The sequence below is a fragment of the Nomascus leucogenys genome, chromosome 12 (assembly GCF_006542625.1).
Source record: "Nomascus leucogenys isolate Asia chromosome 12, Asia_NLE_v1, whole genome shotgun sequence".
Taxonomy (NCBI): domain Eukaryota; kingdom Metazoa; phylum Chordata; class Mammalia; order Primates; family Hylobatidae; genus Nomascus; species Nomascus leucogenys.
The window spans coordinates 5,570,184-5,581,179 of NC_044392.1; the positions used below are offsets into that span (position 1 = coordinate 5,570,184).

Below are 10,996 nucleotides of genomic sequence, written 5' to 3' on the forward strand. Positions count from 1 at the left end.
ATCCATTAAAATGTGTTCCTTTTTCTTTCCTTCCCCTTGGCTAGCCCCCTTAACTGTTAGCACCTGGCCCTCTGACACACTACCTCCGAGTAGCCATGGCCACTTGGAAGTCCTGGCCCATTAAAGGCCTTCCCTACAATTCCTGGAAGTGATATCTGAATAGTGGATCTTCAGTTCTGAGCCTCTCATTTCTGCTTCTGCAGACACCCAGGCTCTGTTCTACCCCTACTTCACCTTCTCTTCCAGCTCAGCTGCTCCTTCTGACTTAGGTTAAGCTCTCAGGGATCATCCTTCCCATCCAGACATAGCCCTTTTTTCTTATACACTCCATCCCTGGGCAGTTTCACTTATACCCATGGGTTCAATCACCCAACAACTCGCAAACCTCTCTAGTCCAGACCTCTCTACTGAGTCCTAGATCTAAACTTCCAGCTGCTCTTTGGATAGCACTTTAACACACCTTTCTCCCTTTTTGGCTTTCCTCAGTGGCTTCCCTTCCCAGAGTGAAGTCCAATGTATTTCTCCAGTGTTATGGGCTGAATGTGTCCCTGACCAAATTCATATGTTGAAGCCCTAACTCCAATGTTACAGTATTTAGAGATGGGGCTTCTCAGAGTTAACTAGGGTTAGATAAGGTCAGGAGTATGGCCCTCATGATGGGATTGTGGCCTTGTAAGAGAGTGAGCTCTCCCCACTGCATGGACCAAGGGAAAGGCCATGTGATGACACTGAGAAGGTGGCTTTTCCAAGCTAGGAAGAGTCCTCACCTGAAATTGAATTGGCTGGTACTCTGATCTTGGAATCCCCGGCCTCCGGAACTGTGAAAAAACGAACTCACAATAAAAATCCTGTGAAGTCACCTCATCTATGGTATTTTCTTATGGCAGGCTGACACCCAGAAAGCTCTACATCACCTGGTATTTGCCTACCCCTCTGACCTTATGTCTTCTTACTATTCTTTGTTCTGTTTTAGACACATTGTCTTCCTTGGGTTCTTCAAACATACCAAGCATGCTTAGGCTTCAAAGTGTTGGCACTTAACTTGATGTAAATGGATGGGCTTTATGGGGAAGGGGGATCCATAACTCCCTAGAATTTATCAGCAATGCTTTGCATATGCTTCCTGGGGATAGGACTTGTAGTTTTGATCAGATTCTCTATGTGAACACCAATATCCCCCAGCCCCAGTACACTGCTCTGATCTCCTCCCATCTACCATCCACACAGCTGTTGCTTAACTATCTAAAACACAGACTGTTAATTGCCATCACTCCTTCAGTTTTAAAACTTGAACTGTCTCCCCACTCCCTAGTCGACAGTGTACAATCTTCTCAGCCTAGCATATAAAGTTTCTCACACCTCAGCTTCAGCTTACCTTTCAAGCTTTATTTCTCATTCTCCCCGTTCTCTGAATATAGGATGCCTCCCTAGATTTGCTTGCCTTTGTACTTGCAATTCCTTCTGCCCAGGAGGCCTTCCCTTCCTGTCTCTCTATAGTGAATTCCTACTCATCCTTTAGGACCCAGTCCAGACGGCAGCTCCTACAGCAGTTCTTCCCACCCAGCCGGCCACACTTCCACTGTGCTGTCACGTGCTCTGTCTTGCCTCCACTGACACACATGTCACCTGGATGACAGGTACTTGTTTGTATGAGTGTGTGGGAGGCGTGTCATGAGTGTGTGTCCTCTGGTGGGTGAGGCAGGGACTTTGCCTCAGAAAACTCTGGGATCTCACAGCTGAATGAAAGAATAAATTCCTCCTCCTCCTCAGGCCAAAAAGAGCCCCATCATCTCTCCTATCATTCTTCCAGACAGAAATAAATGATTGAACAGAATTTATTGGCTGCCTTTGAGTGTCTCTGGTCCGGCTTTGGCAGGGCTGTCTGGGTTCCTCCGCTTTGCTTGTTTTTGGGCTGCTGCTGCAGCCTTTAAGGCTCTTCTTTGCTTCTTCAGCTTTTGAGTCTCCTGGAAAACCTAGGGGTGAAAAGGGGCAGAAAAAGACCTTGTAATCCTGTGCAAAACCTCAGATTTGGAAAAAGTGGGGTGGGAACTATCTCCCCCAGATGGTAACCCCAGCCTTTCTCCATGGGGTTGGTGGCCTGTGACCTCCCTGGATCCATTCCAGGGCCTGGGGCCAGTTCCATGCCTCTAACAGAAACAGATGATCCCTCCCTTCTGCTTCCTCCATCCCAGTCCCTGAGTGGGGCCAAGCAAAGCAGCAATTCTGACTCGTACCCGAATGCACAGAGCCTTCTTGGTCACGAATCGGCGGTGGGCTCTTCGGTAATACAGAGGGGGGAAGGTGTACTCAATCCCCAGCTCCCTGCATATCTTCTCAAAGACATCATAGTTGGTGTTACGGAGGTTTTTGAGCATCTTTTTCCTCTGGTCAATGCTCATCAGCAGATAGCGTTTGTGGGCTTTGTCCTGTAAGAGATTCTCATTACTTTTAGTATTATATAAGTGTTACTGTTGTTCACAGTAACAAACAATGGTCATTTTATCATTTCACTGAAATTTCTCAGTAATCTTACGCAAATATTAATGCAATTCTGAGGGAGGTATTATCACTGTTATTCCCATTTTACAGATGAGAAAACAAAGGTTTAAAGATGTTATCTGATTCACAAAAGGTCTTTAGAACTGTGAGTGCTGAGATAGGGTCTTGAATCTCTATCTATTGGTCTGATTTCAAACCTCATGCTCTTTCTCCTACATTACCCACTCAGACTCTCCATAGCTTAGCAAATTGTCAGCTGGGGTAGAGAGAAGGGAAGGCCTTGTGCTCTTCCTGGAAATGCCTACCCACAGCTGGCTGCTGCCCTGTGAAGGACCTCTGCAGTAGAGCTGCTGTTCCACACCTCAGATAAGCAAAACTGTGATCTTTAAGAAGCAGGCTCCAGGGAACACTGAGGTGCCAGGCATGGTGCTGGACCAGTCTGTATTCACAATCATGTGTTTATTAAAAATAACAGCATTTGCCTAATTACAGCAGCTCTGTGCCAGACACTGTGCTGAGATATGGTATAATGGTTAAGAATATGGCTGGCCACGGTGGCTCACACCTGTAATCTCAGCACTTTGGGAGGCTGAGGCGGGGAGATCACGAGGTCAGGAGATCGGGACCATCCTGGCTAACACGGTGAAACCCTGTCCCTACTAAAAATACAAAAAATTAGCCAGGCGTGGTGGCACGCGCCTGTAGTCCCAGCTACTCAGGAGGCTGAGGCAGGAGAGTTGCTTGAACCTGGGAGGCGGAGCCTGCAGCGAGCTGAGATCGCACCTCTGCACTCAAGCCTGGGTGACAGAGCAAGGCTCCGTCTCAAAAAAAAAAAAAAAAGTATATGGGTCTCGGAGCAAGACTGCCTTGTTTCAGGGTCTCAGCACATCACTTCCCAGTGGTATGCTTTAAGGAATAACTTAATCATTCCATGACTAGATTATTCCTCATTAAGATGGGAAAGAAAGATAGTCATGAGAGTCAAATAAGAAGATGCATGTGAAGTACTTAGCACAGGGCCTAAAGACTTTATATGCATCACATTGGCTGTTATTATTATTTCACATAATCCTTGCAATCCTGTGAGCAAGTATTCGTATGATCTCCATCTTACTGAAAACAGAACTGAGGCTGAGACCTGTACTTCCCTAATATCACACAGCTAGTTAAGTGGAAGTGGCAGAGCTCGGATTTGAACCCAGGGCAATCTGACTCCATTCATGCATTCAACAAATATTTACTGAGCACTCAGCATGTGCCAGACACAGTGATCGTGCTCTAAAGTTTGTGTTCTTAACCCCTGCTGACACTCAGCATGGCCTCGTAAGGCTCCAAGTCCTCTGGAGGCAGGAGGGAAGCATTTTTCCCACGGGAGCTGAAGGGCGGGCACTCCGGTGCTACAGCCCAATGGCTTCTAAGACTCCTTCTCTGGACCCAGAGCCCTTCCCCTCCAGACCCCTTTCCCCCAGGCTGCTGCTGTTTAACTGTGAATGACGTCCAGAGTTTACCTTTCGATGTTTCTCCAAGTGTTCTTCGTAACTGCGGATCTTGACGGACAAGGCAATAACTGAAACCACAAACCACAGAGGATGAGAGTTGGGCACAAAGGAAGGAAGGGCCCAGGCCTGGTTTACGTTTCAAGAACTCAAGGAATAACAATCACCAATGCCCTGTACAGCTCTCTGTAAATCCCAAATCACTCTGAATTTCAAGATTTCAGAGGCTTATCTTAGACATTACCTTTCCTTTAAAAAGCAAAATCCAAGGAAGGGACATCCCTTAATATTATAAAGATATCATCCAAAAATCATAGCAAATAGCATTCTTTTTTTTGAGACGGAGTCTCGCTCTATTGCCCAGGCTGGAGTGCAATGGTGTGCTCTCGGCTCACTGCAACCTCTGCCTCCCAGGTTCAGGCGATTCTCTTGCCTCAGCCTCCAGAGCAGCTGGGATTACAGGCGCCCGCCACCACACATGGCTAATTTTTCTATTTTTAGTAGAGACGGGGTTTCACCATGTTGGCCAGGCTGGTCTCAAACTCCTGACCTCAAGTGATCCACCTGCCTCGGCCTCCCAAAGTGGTGTGAGCCACTGTGCCTGGCAGCAAATACATTCTTTTTTTTTTTTTTTTTTTTTTTGAGACAGAGTCTCGCTCTGTCGCCCAGGCTGGAGTGCAGTGGCGCAATCTCGGCTCACTGCAAGCTCCGCCTCCCAGGTTCACGCCATTCTCCTGCCTCAGCCTCCCAAGTAGCTGGGACTACAGGCGCCCGCCACTACACCCGGCTAATTTTTCTGTATTTTTAGTAGAGACGGGGTTTCACCTGTTAGCCAGGATGGTCTCGATCTCCTGACCTCGTGATCCGCCCGCCTCGGCCTCCCAAAGTGCTGGGATTACAGGCGTGAGCCACTGTGCCCGGCCTGCAAATAGCATTCTTAATGGTAAGACTAGCCATTCAATTCAGGAATTAGACTAGGATACAGTGCTATCATGGTTAACAATTCAACATTGTACTAATCCAAGCCAATGCAGTAAAGTATTTTGGCACAAATAAGATTCTAAAACTGTCATGGGTCTACTCCTTGCCTCTCCCCTTCCTGCTGCCACCTTTATCTCCATGCTTTGACTAATGAATTTTCAGAATTATCAGCTCCCACTTATCTATCAAGAACCCAGGATATCCTTCATTCAGGCATCCTCTTGTTTAATTTACCCCCTGTACTGCAAAGATGGGGGCAAAAGCAGAAGCTGGCCCCAAAGAGAGGCTGTCATGACAGCAGGCCCTTCCCAGTACATATTGAGTTCTGGGAGCACTGGAGAAAGTAAAGTGAGAACCCTGACCCCGACCACATGGCTCCATCACAGCAACTTAGGTGTAGAGTGGAACAACACAGAAAGATGGGCCTTGGTTCCTGAGGGGTTCTGTAGAGCAGACACTATGCTAGAAGCAACTAGCATTCAGAAAACTGAGAAATAATGGAAAGGCAGAAGTGACATCTGTGGGCTGGGCGTGGTGGCTCATGCCTGTAATTCCAGCACTTTGGGAGGCTGAGGCAGGTGAATTGCTTGAGCTCAGGAGTTTGAGATCAGCCTGGGCAATATGACGAAATCCTGTCTCTACCAAAAACACAAAAATTAGCTTGACATGGTTGTGCATGCCTTTGGTCCCAGCTACTTGGGAGCCTGAGGTAGAATTGCTGGAGCCCCAGAAGTTGCGCTGTAGTGAGCCATGATCACGCCCGCTACTGCATTCCAGCCTGAGTGACAGAGTGAGATCCGGTTTCAAAAAAAAAAAAGAATCAAACCTTGTGCTTACAGAGGACCCCAGTGACCACCTTGCCAGTCCAGGCCATTTGCTCCTGCCAACCTGGGGATTTCAGTAGTGATAATGCAGAAACAGGTGAGGAAAGATAAGCAGGCCTTTTGCTGCCGAGCTGGTCCCTAGCCCACGGTTTTAGCAGGGCAAGGGAAGCTGAAACTCATCTTCTCAAAAGGGGCTATGGAGGACCCTTGAGTCCAGTTCTCAATGGGGTTTTAGTATCCAAGATGAACTCACCAGATTTTAATCCCTGGCAGAAGGAGAAGAAAGAATGAAGGCAGGAGGGTGGAAGAAAAAGGAGGAGGAGGCTGTAATATAGGCCAATGGCAAAGGAGAGAAAGTGTGCAGATCCTCTGCAGGTCCACTAGTCTACCTCACTTGCTCTCAGTGGGCAATGAAGAGAAACTACACCCAGAGAGGGGGAAATGGTGGCATTTTTCACTCACATCTAATGAGGACCACTGCCAGTTCCAGCCTGAACCAAAGTAGCAATATTATTCCCTTGGGAATGCACCATGGTGTCTGTCTGGCACAAGAGGGTTCAAAATGTTAGTCTTACTATTATTTTTTTATTTTTGAGATGGAGTCTCGCTCTGTTGCCCAGGCGAGAGTGCAGTGGTGTGATCTCGGCTCACTGCAAGCTCCGCCTCCCAGGTTCACGCCATTCCCTTGCTTCAGCCTCCCCAGTAGCTGGGACTACAGGCGCCCGCCACCACACCCGGCTAATTTTTTGTATTTTTAGTAGAGACGGGGTTTCACCGTGTTAGCCAGGATGGTCTCGATCTCCTGACCTCATGATCCGCCTGCTTGGCCTCCCAAAGTGCTGGGATTACAGGCGTGAGCCACCGTGCCTGGCCTAGTCTTACTATTATCATCACACATCGTGAGCTTTAGTTTCCAAGGTGTGTTTACATCCCCTAGCTGCCTCTCACAATGCTGCCATGAGGTGGGTAACATTACCTCTGCTCTGCTCTCCCTTATTCCCCCATTTCCAGATGAGGAAGCAGGGGCTCCAAGACAGGGTTGGTGACTTACCCAAGCTCACACAGTGGTACAAGGTCCAACTGGGCATTGATTCCAGCATCAGAGCTTGGGATACAGGGTCCAATTTTCATTGCCCTAGGTCCTTCATGTCTCTCCCTTTCCCAAGCCCATGTGCATGTGCTTGTAGACAAGGGCCCTAGATCAGGTCCCAGCTAGCAGGCTTCCCTACACCCCCACTCCCCAAGGGTCCCCGACCAACTTCGAGCCTCCAGGGATCTGGTGTCCTCCGGGTTTGCAACAATCTTCTTCATCAACTGTTCTTGCTTGATTTTTAGCTTCTCCTTCTGTTGAAGACAGAGACAGAGAAAATCTGGGGAGTCTGCCACCCTCTAAGAACTAGCCCTCCTCCCCACAAGGGCCCTGGCTATAGTTATAGCAACTAGGGCCATAAGGCTCAGGGCCTGACTTCACTCTGCTCACTGTGGCCTTGACCAACTACATGGCTATCCACATCCAGGTGAGCCCAAAGCCAAAGCCACTGACAGAGGAAATGACTTGTTGCATGAATGTCCCCAAAGCTTGCTCTTTCATTTATGCTCATTCATTCATTCACTGAGCACCTGTTTGTCAGGTGCTAGGGGTATGGTAGGGGAACAAAAGTGTCCCTGCCCTGAAGATGCTCTGTCTAGGGATATTGACAAATGGAGGCAGAATGACAGTGGGCTAAGTGCTGTGACTGGAGAAGCATGAGATGCGGGGTGCTAACCAGGGTAGAAGGGAGACCCAGAGGAGAAGACTGCAGGAGGCTGAGGCTTGGCAGAGGCTGCTCACCTTGTTGGCCATTTCCAAAGACAAGAGTCTTTTCACGACATCATCAACCCTGTGGATAAACCATAGCAATGAGACAGACATGGGGGGAGAAGAGGAGAGGAAAGCAATGCTGGTTTCATTTTAGTTTGAAAAGCAAAGATGGTTGAAAAATTCCTTCGGTAGCAAATGAATCTCCCTGGAGGTGGGGAGCCATTTCCCAGGGATTAAAAGTCAGTGTGGATCTGGCTTGCTGGGCTGAAAACTATAGAAACTGGGGCTGTCAGCTCGACTGTTCTGGTCTCATCACAGGGAGGGCAAGGAGAGGATTTCCATTTTAGCTACAACATGGTTCAATCTGTTTTGAGACATTTCAAGTTAAATTGCACAGTGGGAGGGACTGACCAGCTCCCATCACACTGCACAGAGCTGAGCAGAGGGCCTCTGGCTTTGGTGTCAGTCCTCCCTGGATTCAAACTCTAGCTCTGCCCTTTAGAACTGTATGATACTGGGCAGCTTGAAAATCTATAAAATGGGGACATACAGCTTTTGTGAGGAACAAGAGATGAGAGATTTCTACAAAGACCTGTGAAGTATGTTAGCTCCTTGGAATCTAGTGGTACAGGGTGTTCATCTAGAGTACAAAAAAACCCCCAAGTAGCTGAGCTCCATGAGTGCCATCTGCCTTGCTGACCACCCGCCCTCACCACACCTGGACACCTGGGCCCCTGCCTCCTTCTAGAGCAAGTTTCAGCTACAGCAAGCCAAGTCTCAAAGCCACTGTCTTTCCCCACTCCCCGACAATCCTCCCAGGGCCCCCTGCCTCCTCTACTAGGGTTTCTTCCTGCTTACTTCTCAATTCCAGGGACATTCTGGTAGTCTTTGAGCAGCGTAGAAGGAGGTGGGTCATCATCCTGCCTAGGCTGGGCTGTCAAGTAAATATGGGGATAGAAAACACCCAGAGTCAACTCTCGCTGCCCACCCTCCCAGACCTGGCTCTTCTCACCCACTCCAACTCCAGAAGGGACATCCAGGCTCTCAAGCAAAGCACTGGATATCTCTGGGCCCAGTTTCTCCTTTGCAAACTCTGTGGGCACCTGCTTTGATATTTCATGCTGGGAGTAGGTGGCTTTCCCCAAGACCCTACACTGTGCCTGCACCTTTCACACACCTATCTGGCTCTACAGTTCTCAGATCCCCCACTAGGATGGGTCCTCCTGTGGACAGGACAGAGTTTGACTCCCTTGGAATCCACCATAGTCTGGCCCATGGCTCAGCCTAGACTAGGCACTCAACAAACACTTGCTGGCTGACTGCATGTATGAATTAAGGGGGTTGAGGAAAGGCAGCTAGCTGTACGATGCCTGAAATGTAAGCACCAAGTAGAGATCACAGGAAAACCTCAGTCTTGGTGTGTGCACCCCTGCTATCCCTTGGAGATGAGTAAGAGACATAGGGTAGATGGACTTATCCTCTCCAGTCAGACCCTGCTATGCAAATAACATTAATGGGCCTCTTCTGTCTGTAACAGCTCAAGTTGGTTCTGATAGGGAGGCAGAAAAGAATTATATTAAAAATATATTAATAGCAATAGATTCTACTTATTTTATTTTTTGTAGAGACTGGGTCTTGCTATGTTGCCCAGGCTGGTCTTGAACTCCTGGCCTCAAGTGATCCTCCAGCCTTGGCCTCCCAAAATGTTGGGGCCATGTCCAGCCAATAATTTCTTTCTTTTTTTTTTTTTTGAGATGGAGTCTCACTCTGTCACTCAGGCTGGAGTGCAGTGGCATGATCGGCTCACTGCAACCTCCACCTCCCAGGTTCAAGCGATTCTCCTGCCTCAGCCTCCTGAGTAGCTGGGATTACAGGCGCGCACTACCACACCTGGCTAATTTTTTTTGTATTTTTAGTAGAGACGAGGTTTCACCATGTTGGCCAGGCTGTTCTCGAACTCCTGAACTCAAGTGATCCACCCACCTTGGCCTCCCAAAGTGTTGGGATTACAGGCGTAAGCCACCGCGTCCGGCCCCAGATAATAAATTCTAATATATACTATTAATACATTTAATTGAGCACAGTGTTAAGGATGCTTTTCATGTATTATCGCTGAATCCTAACAATCCTTGCAAATGGATACTTTCACACTCATTTTAGAAATAAGAATCAGAGAGAGGAAGTACCTCGCCCCATATCATTTACCTAATAAGAAGGATCTTAACTACTACGCATACTGAGTTGCAATGGGAAATTACATCCTGCATCTCAGAAGCGCAGACACAAAGTGCCATACTCTAGGTAGGCCTGGGTGGTGCCAGCCATGCACTCCCTCTGGCAAGCTCATTTTCACTCATTCACCTGGAAAGCTCCTGCTCCCGCCCTTCACACCCCTCTGTCCCCATACAGGCTGCAGGCCTAGGGCTTTGTGTAAGGTGGACGTGGGGTCTTTTGCTCAGGACCTCTGGCTCACCTCATCTAGTGGCTCTCACTCGCCACATCGGTCCCCTTACCCACCCCAGCCTTTCGGGAGGTCTCTCTTCCGCCCCAAGTCCCACCTTAGGAACTCCTACCTGGTTTCCCGATGACATATCCGCGCGCGGCCTGGAGGAGGAGACCTAACGCAGAAAAGAGAGGGCTGAGGCCCATCTCCTTAAATAGTCCACCCTCAGTTCCTTTCTGTGCCCCTCGGATTGCCCGTCGGCCACGGTCTATGCGCTTCTGAACCTAACCGCTGCCCCATTTCTTCCCTACCCCTTGTCTCTCACATCTTGTTTCAACTCTTGCGCAACCATCGCCCTTTCCCCCTTATCCTGACGGCTGTACATCTCCCCTACTCCTGTGCTTCCTTCTCCCCTACTCCTGTGCTTCCTTATCCCCTATCTCCGCCGAACCCTGTTTCCCGACGCCCGCCGTCCCATTTCTCAGCTCCTCACTTCGAGGCTGCAGGCCCCACTGGTTGAAAGGAAACCTGGCGCTCCCACCGCCCGGCAGCCCGTGTACTAGGGCCTGGGTAACTGCCTGGGTCCGAATCAAACTCAGCGTCTTCCACGCGACCCTCAGCATGGTGACCTCTAACCCCCGCGGGGCCCGCGCCGCGGCCGCCGTTCCCTTTGCGGCACGGACCGGGTTACATGGGCGCTGCCATGCTGGCCCAGGATCGACCAATCGAGGCAGTTGCAATACCGGAGCAGACGAAGACCGAGAGAATGGATTAGGTGGCGGGACTCTGATGACGCAACGCATGGGGCGGAGCTCAGAGACCGTGTTCCCGCTGCGCGTGATCGGGCCGTGGAGGTTGGGTGCCCACGTTTAGCAGCGTGCTGAGGTGCTGTATAAATTCTAAAATGCCACTTTTTGGAGGGCATGCATTCCGTCCTTAATCTCATTCCTGG

At 49.3% G+C, this 10,996-nt stretch overlaps 1 protein-coding gene across 1 annotated transcript; it reads right to left on the reverse strand.

Annotated features, from left to right (window-relative positions):
- Nucleotides 1-1,766: 1,766 nt before the first annotated feature.
- Nucleotides 1,767-10,825, reverse strand: MRPS15 (mitochondrial ribosomal protein S15). The gene is made up of 8 exons (XM_003273283.4): nt 10,538-10,825; nt 10,175-10,219; nt 8,460-8,535; nt 7,632-7,680; nt 7,060-7,144; nt 4,008-4,066; nt 2,235-2,426; nt 1,767-1,973 (listed from the first exon to the last, which is right to left on the reverse strand). The coding sequence occupies exons 1-8, from the start codon at nt 10,665-10,667 to the stop codon at nt 1,836-1,838; spliced, it is 774 nt and encodes a 257-aa protein (XP_003273331.3). The 5' UTR covers nt 10,668-10,825; the 3' UTR covers nt 1,767-1,835.
- Nucleotides 10,826-10,996: the final 171 nt, after the last annotated feature.